Below are 18021 nucleotides of genomic sequence, written 5' to 3'. Positions count from 1 at the left end.
TCTGCAGGCTGGAACTCCAACATCAAGGTGTTGGCAGAGGTGGTTCCTTCTGTAGGCCTCTCTCCTTGGATAACCATCTCCTCCCTGTGTCCTTACGTGGTCATCCCTCTGTGCGTGTCCTAAAGTCTCCCTTTTTTTTTTTTTTTTTGAGACTGAGTCTCATTCTATCACCCAGGCTGGAATGCAGTGCACAATCTCGGCTCACTGCAACCTCCACCTCCTGGGTTCAAGTGATTCTTCTGCTCCAGACTCCCAAGTAGCTGGGACTACAGGTGTCCGCCACCACGCCTGGCTAATTTTTGTAATTTTTTAGTAGAGACGAGTTTTCACCATGTTGGCCAGGCTGGCCTCGAACTCCTGACCTCAGGCGATCTGCCCACCTCGGCCTCCCAAAGTGCTGGGATTACAGACGTGAGCCACCGCACCCAACCCTAAACTCCTCTTCTTAAAAGGACACAGTCACATAGGATTAGGGCCCACCCTAATGACCTCATTAAAGACCCCATCTCCAAATGAGGCCACATTCTGAGGTGCTGGGGGTTAGGATTTCAATATATGAATGGGGGGACACAGTTCAGCCTGTGCCCTGGGGTATAGGAACATGAAAGGTTTTTATAAACTGTGTTTCTACCCAGCTGTATTCTTTTTTTTTTTTTTTTTTGAGACAGAGTCTTGCTGTCGCCCAGGCTGGAGTGCAGTGGCAGGATCTCTGCTTACTGCAACCTCTGCCTCCCGAGTTCAAGCTTCTCCTGCCTCAGCATCCTGAGTAGCTGGGACTACAGGCACATGCCACCATGCCCGGCTAATTTTTTGTATTTTTAGTAGAGATGGGGTTTCACCATATTAGCTAGGATGGTCTTGATCTCCTGACCTCGTGATCCGCCTTCCTCGGCCTCCCAAAGTGCTGGGTTTACAGGTGTGAGTCACTGCACCCAGCCACTACCCAGCTGTATTCTTATTGGCTTAAACAGCTGATAGGTTTTCTTGGATTTTCCACATGCTAATCATAGCTGCAAATGACACCTTTGATATTTCCCTTTCAATCCTTTATCTTTTATTTGTTTCTTATTTTATTGCCCGGCCAGCATCCTGAGTGTAATGTGGAATATACGTAGTCATGGTGTGCATTCTTGTCTTGTTTGTGACTTTAAAGCGAAGGCTTCAAATGCCGTTTGGTCCAAGTTTCTGGTAGGAACCCTTCAGCAAACCAAAGCAGGTCTCCTGCATCCTTGGTTTGGTAAACATTTTAAAAATCAGAGCGGGAGGCCAGGTGCAGTGGCTCATGCCTGTAATCCCAGCACTTTGGGAGGCCGAGGCGGGTGGATCACCTGAGGTCAGGAGTTTGAGACCAGCCTGGCCAACATGGTGAAACCCCATCTCTACTAAAAGTACAAAAATTAGCCGGGCGTGGTGGCGGGTGCCTGTAATCCCACCTACTTAGGAAGCTGAGGCAGGAGAAGCTTGAACCCGGGAGGCGGAGGTTGCAATGAGCCGAGATCGCGCCACTGCACTCCAGCCTGGGCAATAAGAGCGAGACTCCGTCTCAAAAAAAACATGAGATTGGGCATAATATTGATTAATTCTGTTCTTCATCTGGCGGGGTTCTTCTTAAACATCACTTCCTTAGTGGGGGTGGAAGGGCTTTCTCACATCTCCAGGCTAGGTTGGTCCTAGTCCTACACTTTCTAGCCTTTTGTGACACTTGTCCTATTTTGTTTTTGTTTGTTTGTTTGAGATAGGATCTTGCTCTGTCACCCAGGCTGGAGTGCAGTGGTGCAATTTCAGTTCACTGCAGCCTCTGCTCCCCAGGCTCAAGTGATCCTCCCATCTCAGCTCCAGAATAACTGGGACTACAGGTGCACACCACCACACCCAGCTAATTTTTGTATTTTTTTTGTAGAGATAGGGTTTCGCCATGTTGCCCAGGCTGATCCCAAACTCCTGGGCTCAAGCAATCCTCCCTCCTCGGCCTCCTGAAGTGCTGGGAATACAGGGTGAGCCACTGCTCCTGGTAGCTTGTCCTATTTTTAATCATGCGTTTATTCGTCTTCCTCACTAGACGATCTGCCTTGATCAGCTGTCACTGTGCATCCCCACTGAGCAGTGCTTAAGAGGACTTGATAAATATTCGTGGAGTGAACGTACTTCATCACATTTCTGTGATGTTTAAGCTTACTGAGGAGCTTAAATTACTCTGTTTTAGTAGTTTTTACGGAATGGCTTGGTTTCGTAATTTTCCACTTTCTTTCTCAGAACATTTCTCGGGTTCTCAGAAACAATTCTCGGAATGTTTCTCAGCATATTTTCTAAGTTGCCCTATTGTCATTAATTAATAAAAAGTTACTATACGGATCGAATGCCTATTTACATGGGCTTTACGGATATCGTCTCTTAATTCTTGCACAGTGCATATGGGGAACATATGACCTCCATTTTACTGAGGAGAGGCTTAGGGAGGGTTGGGTAATTTGTTTTTTGTTTCTTTTTAATGATAATATTCCATTTTGCTAAGCATGCTTTTTTTTTTTTTTTCCTGAGATGGAGTATCACTCTGTTACCCAGGCTGGAGTGCAGTGGTGTGATCTCGGCTCACTGCAACCCCCACCTCCTGGTTTCAAGCGATTCTCCTGCCTCAGCCTCCCGAGTAGCTGGGACTAGAGGCGCATGTCACCACACCTGGCTAATTTTTGTATTTTTAGTAGAGGCAAGATTTCACCATGTTGGCCAGGCTGGTCTCGAACTCCTGACCTCAAACGATCCTCTCACCTCACCCAAAGTGCTGGGATTACAGGCGTGAGCCACCACTCCCAGCCTCCCACTGCACCTGGCCTCAGGTAATTTGTTTGAGGTCATAATCTAATGAGTGACTAAGCTGAGCTCAGAAGTCAGGCCTCTCCGATTCAGAGCTTTAACTCCAAGCTGTCCTTAATCATTTAAAACGTCTTGAGGAATAGGTTCCTGAGGCTGCCTGGAGAGACGCAGAGCAGGGACTCCCATGCCCTTTGCAGAGTCAGGGTACGGTCGTCTCAGCACGTGCTGAACTTGGGACTCTTGGTTTTGTGTCTCCAACCTGCGGCCGGCTCAGACACCATCCAGCACATGAGAGACAGCAAGCACATCGTCGTGTACCATCGAGGACGCTACTTCAAGGTCTGGCTCTACCATGACGGGCGGCTGCTGAAGCCCCGGGAGATGGAGCAGCAGATGCAGAGGATCCTGGACAATACCTCGGAGCCTCAGCCCGGGGAGGCCAGGCTGGCAGCCCTCACTGCAGGAGACAGGTGCGCAGCCTAGGTCCCTTGTCCTGTTTTGGGGGGTGGTGGAGGCACTCTTCCTCACCGGGGCCCATCCCCACCGGGGCCTGTGGGAATCCTGGCACGGGATTCCCCACCTCGGCTCTGTTTTTCTCTGGGGTCTCCCGGCTTGGCAGGTCTCAAGAGCAATGGGGACATGGTGGGGGGTCCCTGGCCACCCCTGTGTGTGTGTCAGGCAAATGTGTGTGGAAACACTCCAGAGTCCAGGACAGGGAGAAGTGAGGATTAGAATTAGGCTTTTTTTTTTTTTTTTTTTTTTTTTGAGACGAAGTCTCGCTCTGTCGCCCAGGCTGGAATGCAATGGCACTGTCTCAGCTCACAGCAACCTCCGCCTCCCAGGTTCAAGCAGTTCTCCTGCCTCAACCTCTCCAGTAGCTGGGAGTGCGCCACCATGCCTAGTAGAGACAGGGTTTCACCATGTTGGCCAGGCTGGTCTCAAACTCCTGACCTCAAGTGATCCACCCACCTTGGCCTCCCAAAGTTCTGGGATTACAGGCATGAACCATATGCCTGGCCAGGATTAGCCTTTCTTACGGGGCTGTGGGCATATTTATTAATTTAGGAAACAGAACAAATGGAAACCAAGGCCCCTGTGTTAGGGTTACATTTCCTTGCCTCAGTGAAAAAGAATCAGGCCGGGCGCAGTGGCTCACGCCTATAATTCCATTGCTTTAGGAGACCAAGGCAGGAGGGTCACTTGAGCCTAGGGGTTTGAGATGTGCCTGGGCAACAGAGTGAGACCCCATCTCTACCAAAAAATTAGCCAGGCTTGGTGGTGCGTGCCTGTAGTCCAAGCTACTCAGGAGGCTAAGGCAGGAGGATTGCTTGAGCCCAGGAAGTTGAGGTTGCAGTAAGCCATGATCAAGGCACTGCACTCCAGCCTGGGTGACAGAGTGAGACCCTCTCAAAACATAAAAAAGAAAGCGAATCAGCCCGAGCTTGGTTTTCTCGCGGGTGTGGTGTGTATTGTATAGGAGGGTTTCTCACCTCAGCGCTGTGCACACTCAGGGCCGGGTACCTCTTTGTGGGGGGCACTGCCCTGTGTAGCGTTGGATGCTGAGCAGCAGCCCTGGCCTCTGCCCACCGACTGCCAGCAGCAACCTGTATGACAACCAGAAGTGTCGCAGACATTGCCCAGCATCAGGGGGACACTGTTGTCCCCAGCTGAGAGCTGCTGCGTTCCAGCAGTGTGACAACTGCTACGCTATCGCTGGGAGTAAGGCGGGAGGGGCAGGTGTTGGGGCCCCTTCTGCAAAGATCAGGAAAGGTTCTGTGCTGCGTGGAGGGGCCGCAGGTGGGCTGTGTCTTGCAGAGGGTGGGAGCAGACCAGGAGGACAGTGGGTGTCCAGAGGGTGGAGCCGCATGCCCCGGGGCAGCAGAGCAGGCAGGAGCCGTGGAGTGGGCTGGGCAGCTGGGCCACGGTGCCAAGCTGGGGAGGGTCCCAGGCACCCAACCATATTTGAGCTTGATTCTGCGACTGGGTGCCGCTTCAGGTGGTGTAGGGTGGGGTGGGGCCGGGGGTGCATGAGTAGGTTAATGCGGGAGATTCTTCTGGTTGGGCAGGGAGGAGGGGCCCTGGACACAGGGATGCTTTTCAGTGGCCTGTAGTGAGGGCCTGAAAGAGGGCCAGGCCCGGGAGCAGGAGCGGGATGGAGGAGGATGTGTGCGGGGAAGCCGGCGTTGTTCGGTATCCGCTGTGGTGTTGACAAGGCTGGAAAGAGCGGCGGCAGGAGATGCATCTCGGGTGAAGATGCGCTCATCCGATGCGCTCCTCTCAGAGCCTGGAATCCCCAGCGGAGGAGACGTGGGGAGCCTGAGCCGGCGCCGCGGGGCCTGGGCTCCCTGTGGGTCTGTAGGCGCCTCGGTCCCGATGCCCCCTCTGGATAGGGCCAGATCAGCATCTTACCCACGGGAGTCATTCACAGGAAGGGCTCCCTACGTGCCGGCCACCGTCACCGTCACCTTTGTTCCCCGAGCGGGGTGCACTGAGGCCTGGCGTGTTTCTAGGCTTATTCGCCCTGCGGGCCGCCATAGCCAAGCACTCCTAGAGAGAAGAAGGTGGGGAGAGAGCCAGATGGCCCCGATCTGGAAGGGTGGGCAATGGCAGAGGGCCCTGGAGGAGCTGGAGTGAGAGGGACCCGGGAGCACTCGAGGAAGCCCAGCTGGTGGGTCTTCCAAGAAGGAAGTGGGCATCACACCAGTTCTGTGTATTCAAATAAGACGGGCACGGAGACCTCCTTGTGGAGGGGTCACATGGGCATCTGTGGCATGCACCTGGGGGCTGATGGCCTGGGTTCCGACTCTGCCTCAAAATAGCTGTGACCTAATCTTTCCGTGCTTCAGTTTTCTCATCTGAAAAATGGGTACAGTAGCATTGAGAAGATCAGTAAGTTGGTACACAGAAAAGGTTTGGAGCAGAGCCTGGCATGAGGGATGCACTCTTATGCACTTACTGTGACCTGGGCTGCCGGAACTTACCTAGGGTGGTTCCTGTAGAGGGGAGGGAGGGTGTGTCAGGGAGCATGGAACAGGGTGATCTGGGTCTGCTGCTTCCTGGCGGCTTTCCCCACGGGGCCAGCCTGCAATCTGGCCGTTCATTTAGTCAGCATTTATTGAACAAAAAATACCCACCGCTCCCCATGCTGTGGTCTGGAGACCAGGAGCAGGTGAGAGTCCTTCCAGCAAACAGTCTCAGATGGGGAACATCATCAACATGGAGTTTTCCTTCGAGAAATTCTGAAAAACTGCAAAGGTTTGATTGTGTCATTTCAAACATCACGCTCCATCGCTGCAGGTCGGGCTGCCTTTAATCATATTTCATCTTCACTGCAGAGTTCCCTGGGCCAGGTGTCGTCAGGCCTATTTTGGACGTGGGAAAAATAAGCAGTCTCTTGATGCTGTGGAGAAAGCAGCATTCTTCGTGACGTTAGATGAAACTGAAGAAGGATACAGAAGTGAAGACCCAGATACGTCGATGGACAGCTACGCCAAATCTCTACTACACGGCCGATGTTACGACAGGTACCGTCCTTACCTTCTGAGAGACAGGAGTTTGCCCATGAGCTTGGAAGAAATACCCTGTGTGCCTGACACTCACCCCTAAGTATCTATAATGCTAAGAAAGAAGGTGGCATAAAAATATATCCTTCAGTTTTATTTTATTTTATTTTTTGAAATGGAGTCTTGCTCTGTCACCCAGGCTGGAGTGCAGTGGCTTGATCTTGGCTCACTGCAACCTCCGCCTCCCAGGTTCAAGAGATTCTCCTCCTTCAGCCTCCCAAGTAGCTGGGATTACAGGCGCGTGCCACCACACCTGGCTAATTTTTGTATTTTTAGTAGAGACAGGATTTCACCATGTTGGCCAGGCTGGTTATGAACTCCTGATCTCAAGTGATCCACCCACCTCAGCCTCTCAAAGTGCTGAGATTACAGATGCGCCTGGCCAACCTTCAGTTTTCTTCCCTCTGCCAAAACTATCACACATACACAGCCTGAGCTGCAAATCTGAGATTCTTCCCTCCTCTGTGCATGACCACCTTTGTTTGGAGATGCTCATGAGATGCAGGGCTGCCAGGTCCCTGGACTCAGGCAGGGGAGAGTGGCAAACAGGGCTAGGCACAGGGTTAGGCCAGGGTGTTGGCATGTGGCTATCTCAAGTCCTCTTTTTCTTATCTGTAAAGTGTTGGCCAGCCCCGCCCCCTGCAGGGTGGAGCCAAGGATTGGCTGATGAAGGGGTCATGTGCCCACGGGAAGAGCCTCCCACCTCTCCCCAGTTGCCTTGCGATAACAACAGGTCCTGACTTCAGGCTGCCAGGATATAAGCGCTCATCTTTGTGTCTGGGACAGGGAAGAAATGAGTGATTCAGTGTCCTGTTTGTACTTTCACCCTCACTCCACAGAGACTGAGTGTCTGCTCACTGTTAGAGGGACAGGTGCAAAGTGAATTAGTCCATCCAGGATGAAGCAGAGAGGTGCAATGTCTCCTCATTTTTGCCTCTTTAAACACTTAAGTTCCACACATGTGTGTTTCACGTAGGTGGTTTGACAAGTCGTTCACGTTTGTTGTCTTCAAAAACGGGAAGATGGGCCTCAACGCCGAACACTCCTGGGCAGATGCGCCGATCGTGGCCCACCTTTGGGAGGTGAGTTTTCACACTTTTCACTTGAATGTGGAAGTTGCTTTTGAAAATCCAAACCTGGCCAGGTGCAGTGGCGCACACCTGTAATCCCAGCACTTTGGGAGGCCGAGGCGGGCAGATCACCTGAGGTCAGGAGTTCAAGACCAGCCTGGCCAACATGGTGAAACCCCGTCTCTACTAAAAATACAAAAATTAGCCGGGCATGGTGGTGCATGCCTGTAGCCCCAGCTACTTGGGAGGCTGAGGCAGAAGAAATCGATTGAACCCGGGAGACAGAGGTTGCAGTGAGCCGAGATCGTGCCACTGCACTCCAGCCTGGGCGACAGAGCGAGACTCTGTCTCAAAAAGAAAAAACAAAAAAGATAATCCAAACCCCACAGTCAATTTAGTTTTGTAATATTTGCGTGATTATAGAATATGAATTTTTCACTTGTACTAGTAATGCACATGAAGTTAAATCACTAGATTAAAGGCATCCCTGTCTTCCTTTCCCATAACTTAGGTCCCTTGAACAGCAGTGCATCTCCTGCCATCTCCTTAGGGAACAAAAGAGTGAAATGGCAGTTGACTCTCAGGCCGCAGCTTCACAGCAGAAGTGAAGCTCGGTTTTTCCTGGAATAAACTATCCCTTATGTGCTGGATTTCCTAGTGTTTCCTACCTACCGCATTTTTTAGGCCAAATAGAAGCAAGCATGTGAAAATCTGGGTTTATAAACATGCAGCGTGTTTTTTACCTAAGACATCATTTTAATTCTTAAAATTACCAGGTTATTTGAAAAACACAAGCCCCTGTCCCCCTGTCTGCACCTGTGGATTGGCCTCTACCATTGTTTTTTTTTTTTTTTTTTGAGACAGGGTCTTACTCTGTCACCCAGACTGGAGTGCAGTGGCACAATCATAGCTCACTGTAGCCTTGACCGCCCAGGCTCAAGACATTCTCCCACCCCAGCCTCCCAAGTAGCTGGGACTACAGGTGTGTGCCACCATGCCCAGCTAATTTTTGTATTTTTTGTAGAAACAAGGTTTCCCCATGTTGCCCAGGCTGGTCTTGAACTCCTGGGCACAGGGGATCTGCCTGCCTGGGCCTCCCAAAGTGCTGGGATTACAGATGGGAGCCACCACACTCAGCGTTTTTGTTTTTGTTTTTGTTTTTTTTTAATAATTCGTTACTCTGAACTGTTTGACCTGTTCCATGTTTGGCATGAGAAGTTAAATGAAAGTTTTGTTTCCTTAACTCACCGGTCAGGTTCTTGTTTAAAGTTGCTAAATTCTAGGATCATCATCCGTAGACTTGACACAGAAAATACTGTGGTCACTTGTTGTGATGAGACTTGAGATCTTTTTCTTTTAAAGCAACAAGCCCCTTTGAGATTCACATTGACTATAAAGACCATCTTTTTGCAGTGTTTTAAATTTTCCTGCTGGCCTAATAAATGAAGTGGAATAAAATGACCTGAAAGTCACAGCGTGTGTGGGAGACAGGGCCCAGCTGCAGGCTGAGCACCTCGCTGTTCTTGATAGGGCATGGAGCCGGGTTTGTGTGTCTGAAATTAGAAATTAGTAGTGGCTGGGCGCGGTGGCTCACGCCTGTAATCCCAGCCCTTTGGGAGGCCGAGGCGGGCGGATCACGAGGTCAGGAGATGGAGACCATCCTGGCTAACACGGTGAAACCCCGTCTCTACTAAAAATACAAAAATTAGCTGGGCGTGGTGGCTGGCACCTGTAGTCCCAGCTACTCAGGAGGCTGAGGCAGGAGAATGGCGTGAACCCGGGAGGCAGAGCTTGCAGTGAGCCGAGATCACGCCACTGCACTCCAGCCTGGACGAAAGAGTGAGACTCCGTCTCAAAAAAAAAAAGAAAGAAATTAGTAGTAAACTTGTGAAGACATCATAATGTATGACCTTCTTTTTTCTTTAAACTTCTGTGAATGTTTTGAATTTTGACTTTTTTTTTTGAGATGGCGTCTTGTTCTGTCACCCAGGCTGGTGTGCAGTGGTGCGATCTCAGCTCACTGCCACCTCTGCCTCCCCGGTTCAAGTGATTCTCCTGCCTCAGCCTCCCGAGTAGCTGGGATTATAGGCACACGCCACCATGCCCGGATAATTTTTATATATATATAAACCTGACCTCAAGTGATCCACCCGCCTTGGCCTCTCAAAGTGCTGGGATTATGGCGTGAGCCACCACGCCTGGCCTTGACGTTTCTTTTTATAATATTGTGTCTGTCTATTTTTTCCCCTAGAGATAAACAAATTCTGGTGCCAGTTTTTTCTTGCAAAGTCTTCGCACTCACCCTCCTCTCTGCCTGGAAGGCTTTTCCCCCTGGCTTCCCCTGGCTCCTGGCCCCGTCAGGTCTTCCTTAGGTCTCAGCTGACCTCACTTCCCCTAGGAATGGCACTGCCCTGCTACCCTCTCCCAAGACTAGGCTAGGGGCTCCTGTCTCATCTTCCTCTACCTCTTTTAATTGTCTTACTTCTGGTTGGAGTCTTGGCAAAACCTCCAGCCACTCCTTCAGCCAAGGGAGGTTTTCTATGTAGGAAAAAGGATAAAAAGGAAAAAAAAAACATAGTGCTCTAGGCTTTAAGACACCAGTATGACCCTAGGACATTAATACCTGATAAAAAGCAGCCAATATTAAAAGGGCTTTTCACCACCACCAGGGTTCTTTGGCGATGCCGACAAAAGCTGAGAGAGCCTTTTAGCTACAGAGTGCACTGAAGATCAAGCTGCCTTCAGTGTCTCTGGACATAGCAAGAAGGCACGCTTTAATAAATCTCTGCACAGCATAATAGCCCGGGCTTGTTATACCCCAGGCCAAGGACTTCCCGAGTCCTATATGCCAAAGAGCTGTTGTTTGGCAAAAGAAAAAGAGTCGGGACCATAGGCAGCTGGATCACACAGGGTACATTTATCAAGTAGAGAAATCTACTGGATATTTACAAGATCAGGCTTGTTTTTTAAAGTTCTCCGGATAAGGATAAAGGGATTTTGTCTTAGACCAGGGTGGGCACATAGAAATAGTGGTGTTTAGTTGTTAGCGTCCAGCAGACAGGATGGCCTGACTCCAGGGACCCCTGGCTGGGGGCTTATGTGATCCATACACAGATGGGGACTGACCTAGTCTCACATGGAGGCCCAGTGCAGTCCCTTAAAGACAGATCTAGTCAAACTTGAGTCTGTTTGTTCTTGTTCTTGTTCTATTTTTATTTTTTATTTTTTGAGACAGGGTCTTTCTCTGCCGCCCAGGCTGGAGGGCAGTGGTGCAATCTCAGCTCACTGCAACCTCCAACTCCTGGGTTCAAGTAATTTTCCCACCTCAGCCTCCCGAGTAGCTGGGACCACAGGTGTGCGCCACCACGCCCAGCTGATTTTTGTATTTTTTGTAGAGACGGGGTTTTGCCACATTGCCCAGGCTGGTCTTGAACTCCTGGCTTCAAACAATCTGCCTGCCTCGGCCTCCCAACATGCTGGGATTACTAACATGAGCCACCACACCCGGTCTTGCTCTTGATTTATTTCTGATGTTTCTGTGTCAGGCTCTTCTGGAGCTCTGACCCAGAGCAGGTGGAACCTGATCAAGTCTGTTCGTTCGCTGGCTCAGGTCAGCCTGGATTGTGACCCCCACGTATTAGCGGCGCCTTCCACCCGCCCCGCCCCGCCCCCTCGCCAGCCGACAGTCACCCCGACCTTGTGTTGTTGTTTTTACCTCCCTCAGTAGAATGTAAGCTTCCTGAGCACAAGGATTCCTCTTTTAAAAAAACTTAATTTTTTTAGTTGAGATATAAGTCACATACCTTAAAATCCACCCTTTAAAAGTGTACAATTCAGTGGTTTTTAGTATATTCACGAGGTGCTTGTGCAACAGTCACTGCTTAGCCTCCCGAGTAGCTGGGATTACAGGCGTGCATCGCCACACCCACCTAATTTTTGTATTTTTGGTAGAGGCGGGGTTTCCCCTTGTTGGCCAGCTTGGTCTCGAACTCCTGACCTAAAGTGATCTACCCGCCTTGGCCTCCCAAAGTGCTAGGATTACAGTCGTGAGTCACGGAGCCCAGCCTAATTCTGTACTATTTTTATCACCTCCAAAAGAAACCCCTCATTCCTTTCTCCCCCAGGTTCCTGATGACCACTAATCTTTCTGTGTGTATGTATGTGCCTATTTTGGACATCTTATATAGATAGAATCATACAATATGTGGTCTTCTATGTCTGGCTTCTTTTTTCTTTTCTTTCGCTTTCTTTTCTAGAGACAGGGTCTTGCTCTGTCGCCCAGGCTGGAGTGCAGTGGCACAGTCATGACTCATTGAAACCATGACCTCCTGGGCTCAGGTGATCTTCCCACCTCAGCCTCCTCAGTAACTGGGACTACAGCCATGTGCCACCACACCTGGCTAATTTTTTAAATTTCTTGTAGAGATAAGATCTCACTATGTTGCCCAGCTGGTTTGGAACTCCTGGCCTCCAGCAATCCTCCCACCTTGGCCTCCTAAAGTGCTGGGATTACTGAAGTGAGGCACCGCGCCTGCCTGCTTCTTTTCACTCAGCATAATGTTTTCAAGGTTCAGTACGTTGTAACACATACCTGGAATTCATTCCTTTCTAGGGCTGGATAATATCTCATTGTATGGATTGACCACACTTTGTTTATCTCTTCATCAGTTGATGGGCATTTGTGTTGTTTCCACTCTTTGGCTATTATGAATAATGCTGCTCTGAACATTCTGTACAAGTTTTTGTGTGAGCATCTATTCATTTCATTTCACTGAGTATATACCTAGGAGTGGAACTGCTGGGTCATACAGGTATATTTCACTTTTTAAGTAAGGGCAAGAATTCTTGTCTGTTTTGTTTACAAAACACAGTTCTTGTCTGCGCTGTCACCAGGGCTTGGATGCCGCTGATGCTACAGTGGTTCCGACCCATAGTAGGTGCCCAATAAACACCGTTGAATAAATTGGCTTAGGTTTACTTGCCAGTGAAAGGAGAGCATCACAAACTTGAGCAAGCCCTTAGCCCTCTTCTGTCCTCTCTTTGTCACATCTGACATGGAGATCAGATCCACCTCATTAGGTGCTGAGCATACTGGAAGCCTTAACAGCTGTGATTCAAACTTTGTAACATCTCTGCAAAGAACAACCCTCTTTTCATGTTGGAGGTTAATGTGTTTTATGTACCACTGTTAGTTTTAATAATTTTGTTCTATTTTTGACAGTACGTCATGTCCACTGACAGCCTCCAGCTGGGCTATGCGGAGGATGGGCACTGCAAAGGCGACACCAATCCGAACATTCCGTACCCCACCAGGCTGCAGTGGGACATCCCGGGGGAAGTAAGTCCGGATTATCCAACCATTGTTACTTACCTGGGATGGGAAACACATTTGAAGTCTTACAGATGAATTTTCCAACCGTAGTTCCTGCCCTATCATGAGCTCAGTTGAAGACCACTAAGGCTGAAAGTTGTTTGCTCAGGGAGTTCCGTGGGTCTGCGGGGCTGTCACAGCTCCTGTTGCCTCGGAAGCCTCGGTAAATATTTCTTCTTCTTTTTGAAGCTGCTGGCTAAGACTGTCAGCGCTATTTCCAGCTTAAACTTAACTAGACATCTACAGAATGCTCATAATCAAAAACTAAAAGCCAAAATCACATAGGTTAGAGCTGAAAGCCTCTAAATTGCTCATTTATACTTCTCAAAGTTTAATTCATTTTGGCACCTCTTAAACACGCTCAGAGGCAGCCCATTCACAGGAGCCCTTTTGGGAAGGAATTTTAGGGTTGCAAATACCAAATCCTAGTTCACTTAATCCAAGGAGAAATTCCCTGGAGTCCAAGATACCATTTTCTTTCTTTTTTTTTTTTTTTTTTTTTTTTTTGAGATGTAGTCTCGCACTGTCACCCAGGCTGGAGTGCAATGGCGCGATCTCAGCTCACTGCAACCTCTGCCTCCCAGGTTCAAACGATTCTCCTGCTTCAGCCTCCCAAGTAGCTAGGATTACAGGCGCCTGCCACCATGGTGAAACCCCGTCTCTACTAAAAATACAAAAATTAGCCGGGCATAGTGGTAAGTGCCTGTAGTCCCAGCTACTCGGGAGGCTGAGGCAGGAGAATGGCTTGAACCAGGGAGGCAGAAGGTGCAGTGAGCAGCGATGGTGCCACTGCACTCCAGCCTGGGCAACAGAGGGAGACCCTGTCTCAAATAAATAAAAATAAATAAATAATAAAAAGTAAAAAAATGTGTTTCTTGATTGCCACTGTGTGATGACGTTATCATAAGATGACGTGTGACTATTTGAAACACCCTTTGGGGTCTCACTGGAAGCCAGGGTGCCCCCATCCCCTACCCGTGTTCCTGTTAGCGTCAGAACATATCTGTACGGGTCTGCAGCAACCTCAATTCTTGCCTTCTCAGAACGAATTTGACTGTGGGGCAGAAGGCAGGAGAGACCAAGTTTAAAAGCGGGAAAGTTTATTTTAAAAACTTTAGGAACGAAAGGAAGGAAAGTACATTTGGAAGAGGGCCAAGCGGCCAACTTGGGAGATTAAGTGCGAGGTTTGACCTCTTGACTTGAGGTTTTATACATTGGCATGCGTCCAGGGTCTTGTGTTACTTCTCCCAATTCCTCCCTTGTTGTGGGCTGTCCGCATGCACAGTGGCTCCAGCGCTTGGGAAGGGAGCATGCGCAGTATGTTTACTGGCGTTGTGCGCATGCTCACTTGAGGTGTTCTGCCCTTGCCTGTCTAGCATTGCTGGAGGAAGCTCATATTCCAGTTAGACGCCGCCATTTTGCCTCTCAGTGCGCATGCTTCAGCCCACTCGCCCAATGCTTGAGATGTTATAGGGAAGCTGCTGGTCACCAGCTCCATTTCTATCTACTGAGAGACTGCCTTTCCCTGGCACCGGCTGTGACCGATTATTATTTTAGAGAGACAGTTCACAACCACCTGACCATCACTGATGGTCGCCTGATATTCCCAGTGTGTGTCGGAGGAAGCCCTCTCCTGGCCTGCTCATGTCAGACCCGCTACCTGCTATAACATTGCAGCTGCTCCTCCGGGGTCAGGGAGCCATGCCCCTAACTTACTAGGGCTTCTGGGTCAGGAAAACGTTTGTGTACTTCCCAGTACCGAGTTTGTAGCTGCACTAAAAACCAGCCTCCAATTTCCTTCTGGGTGTGCGTCAGTACTTTTCTCCCCTCGTTCTGTAAAACCTTTTTCTTCTTTCTCTCAAGTGTCAAGAGGTTATAGAGACCTCCCTGAACACCGCAAATCTTCTGGCAAACGACGTGGATTTCCATTCCTTCCCATTCGTAGCCTTTGGTAAAGGAATCATCAAGAAATGTCGCACGAGCCCAGACGCCTTTGTGCAGCTGGCCCTCCAGCTGGCGCACTACAAGGTAAGAACTGACCGCCTAGGGTTTTGTCGTGAGCACTTTGGGGGTTCCTACACCTGCCCAAGACTGTTCACCCAGTGGGGAGGGAAGGCCCGAAACCCGGCATAGGAGAAGCACAGCTCCCCCCCCACCCCGGTCTCCGGGGGCCGGGTGGTGTTGGGTGTTTCACCACGCATGCGGGCAAAGTTCGCAAATCCCCCTCCAGCAGGCGTAGATTCCCAGCTGACACGGGAGAGGGAGAGTCTGGGGGATGGGGACAAAGTGAGATCTCATCACTCTACAGAGGGAGAGTTAAGCCCCATAATAAGCCCCGAATCCTAGCATTTGCTAAAGTGGAAATAGTGTGGGCAGGTAGGGGAATAGTCAGTTACGTATTCGTCTGGCGCTCGGTAAATCTGCACTTTACACAGGTCAGGTGAACATGGTCCACGTTTCATCTGTCGCTGTCTGCTTGGGAACAAAATAAAAAGCTTCTTGCATGACTTAGCTTTCAGCTTAATCCTTTCCTTTTGGCAGAGTAAATCTTCCTTTCACCATACTAAATTAAATTATGGTATTTTCATACAGTGGAATATTATATAGCTATTAAGTGATGTCTTTGGGCAAATTACTTAACGTCTCTGGCCTTTGACATCTCCTTCCATAAAAGGAGAAACTCCAGCCACTTGGAGGTGCCATGGGCTGGATCCCCTGTATACACATGGCATTTCCATCTCCCTTTTCTGAGCACTGGCCATATTTTGGCTTGCACCTGGCAACCCCTGTTGGAGGAGCAGCCTGCACCCCTAGCAGGGACATAAATGGGTCTTCTTGTCCATTGGAGGGAGCATTCCATCCCAGAGAGGGGGCCCTTGGTTTCTGGGGGCAGCACAAGTCATCGTGGCATTGGCTTGAGATATTCCCAACTTTTTTTTTGAGACAGAATCTCACTCTTGTTACCCAGGCTGGAGTGTAATGGCATGATCTCAGCTCACTGCAACCTCCACCTCCTGGGTTCAAGCAGTTCTCCTGCCTCAGCCTCCCGAGTAGCTGGGATTACAGGTGTGCGCCACCATGCCCAGCTAATTTTTTGTATTTTTAGTAGAGATGGGGTTTCACCATGTTGAGCAGGCTGGTCTCGAGCTCCTGGCTTCAGGTGATCCACCCGCCTTGGCCTCCCAAAGTGCTGGGATTATAGGCGTGAGCCACCGTGCCCAGCCTTGTTTTAAAACTTGAGTGCTGTACACATATGCAGCGTGTGGCACTGCCCCCCCCAACCTTGGTAACGATTGTGCCATTGTTGAGTTTTGCTTGGTGCATCACGTACCTCATACTTCACTGTCTCTGCACCTGGGAGGCACTCTTGTTATCCCATTTTTAAAAATTTACAAGTCCCCATTATGCCTCAGAAACTCTTGTTATCCCATTTTACAGGTGAGGAAACAGGTGCAGAGAGGCCAGGTGCTTGCCAGGGTGGCACTAGGCAGGGATAAAGCCAGCCAGCGGCTCCAGAGTCTATGCCCTCTCCACCTAAAGTTAAGAAAACAGTTACAGAGAAGTAAGAGGCAGTGTTAATATCAGATGAACTGGAATGAATGGGCCAAAATCGTATTTAAAATGCATGCTAATACAGTCTGTAAAGACTGTCACAGTTATGAAGCCTTGCTTTCCCAAGTAACATGCTCACTATGCGTAAACCAGAAGCAGCTGGGCAGAGTACCAGGAGCACAGTGACAAGCTCCTGTCTGTGACAGATCGTTGACTAAAGATCATGTGATTAAAAGGTGACGTGGAATAGAGGCATCGCATCTCAGAATCAATGAGCTGGATTTTGAGAATTGATGAGCAGATTTTGCCCGTAAACGTGCAGTATGAGGGCATGCAAGCAGTTGATACCTTACCTACAGAAAGGATGTTATTTTATCTTTTTAAATTTTTTTCTTTTTTAAAAGAATTCCCTGCAAGTAAGTGCAGGACTCAGGAGTCTAGTAAGGAAATGCCACGCTCCAGTTTAGTACATTTTGAAACATGCTGAAATGACTATTCTGCAAGCAGTACAAATTGGTGACGTTGACTCAAGGTAGAAAACCTGAAAAGGTCTCTGGTCCATGGACCAAAGTGAGAGGTTGTCAGGGAGCCACCCTCGTGACTCCAAAGAGCTTGCAGCTCAGAGACTCCACAAAGGAAGCCACCCCATCTGCTCCCCAGAACCCACGTGGCCCAGGTGTGGGAATGAGCTGCAAGGGGCACCAGCCACTGTGCCATGTACTTGGCAGGAGCGAGCGAAACTTCAGGACGGCCCCGAGGAAGGCATCTCTTCATCTCTGCCCTCCACACTCGGAAGTGAAGCATCTTGCCTGAGGGCTCCAGCTCATACGCAGCAGGACTGAGATCGGAAGCAGGCAGGCTTGTTCGAGAACCTGTGGCTCTCATCACTGTGCTGCAGCTAAATGCAGAAAAAGGAAGCACAGACCAGCTTCCCGCATGAATGGAAGTGCAGAGACCCTCCATAAAATCTTAGCAACTAGAATCCAGCACTGTAGGAAAAGAATAGTCACCCACAGTGGCGTACACCAACGGTGAGAGGCTGGTTTTGTGTCAGTAAATCCAGTCATACACTAAACCATACTGTTGGGTCAGAGAAGAGCCTAGATAGTGAGTTTGACAGATCCTAAGAAGACGTTTCACGTTTAACATCCATTCCTGATAAGAGCTCTTGGTCAAGGGGCTTAGTAATAGGGCTCTTTCCTTAACAGGATAAGTGGCATCGTGTATTAATAGCTAGCTACTGCTTCAAAGTAAAAGTGTGGGAGGCAGTCCCCTTAAAACAAGAAAGATGAGGATGCCTCTAGCAGATGACAGGGTAATTGGGCAGGAGGAACATTTATGTCTGTTCAGGAGATGGAACAGCAGAAAGGCTTTGACGATTAAGAGGCACACCCAGTGAGCCGGCCCAGCGCAGAGTCGCACAAAGACCACCAGCTTTCTTGCACAAGGATGATGGCCAAGTGGGAAATATAATAAGAGAATGTAATAGAAACGAGAATCTGGGGCCCCACCTTCCAGGCATACGTGTATAAAGCAGACTGGACTCTGGGAAGAAGGCCGAGGAGCACTCGCCCCCCAACTCCTCCCCAGGGAGAGGGAGAAAAAGCCATGATTTTGGATGAAAAAAAACTTCAGAACCATAGAGGAAGGGATG

At 49.5% G+C, this 18021-nt stretch overlaps 1 protein-coding gene across 2 annotated transcripts in view; it reads left to right on the top strand.

The window, feature by feature from the left end:
- The window catches only part of CPT1A (carnitine palmitoyltransferase 1A), an 87316-nt gene that overhangs the window by 53752 nt on the left and 15543 nt on the right, over positions 1–18021 (top strand). For both annotated transcript variants that reach the window (XM_016921421.4, XM_016921422.3), the window contains 5 exons: positions 3086–3281; positions 6147–6335; positions 7351–7456; positions 12666–12782; positions 14679–14843. In XM_016921421.4, coding sequence (XP_016776910.2) covers positions 3086–3281; positions 6147–6335; positions 7351–7456; positions 12666–12782; positions 14679–14843 — 773 coding nt within the window. The remainder of the gene's footprint in view (positions 1–3085; positions 3282–6146; positions 6336–7350; positions 7457–12665; positions 12783–14678; positions 14844–18021) is intronic.

This window comes from Pan troglodytes, chromosome 9 (assembly GCF_028858775.2).
Source record: "Pan troglodytes isolate AG18354 chromosome 9, NHGRI_mPanTro3-v2.0_pri, whole genome shotgun sequence".
Lineage (NCBI taxonomy): Eukaryota > Metazoa > Chordata > Mammalia > Primates > Hominidae > Pan > Pan troglodytes.
This window is presented reverse-complemented; position numbering and strand designations above follow the sequence as displayed.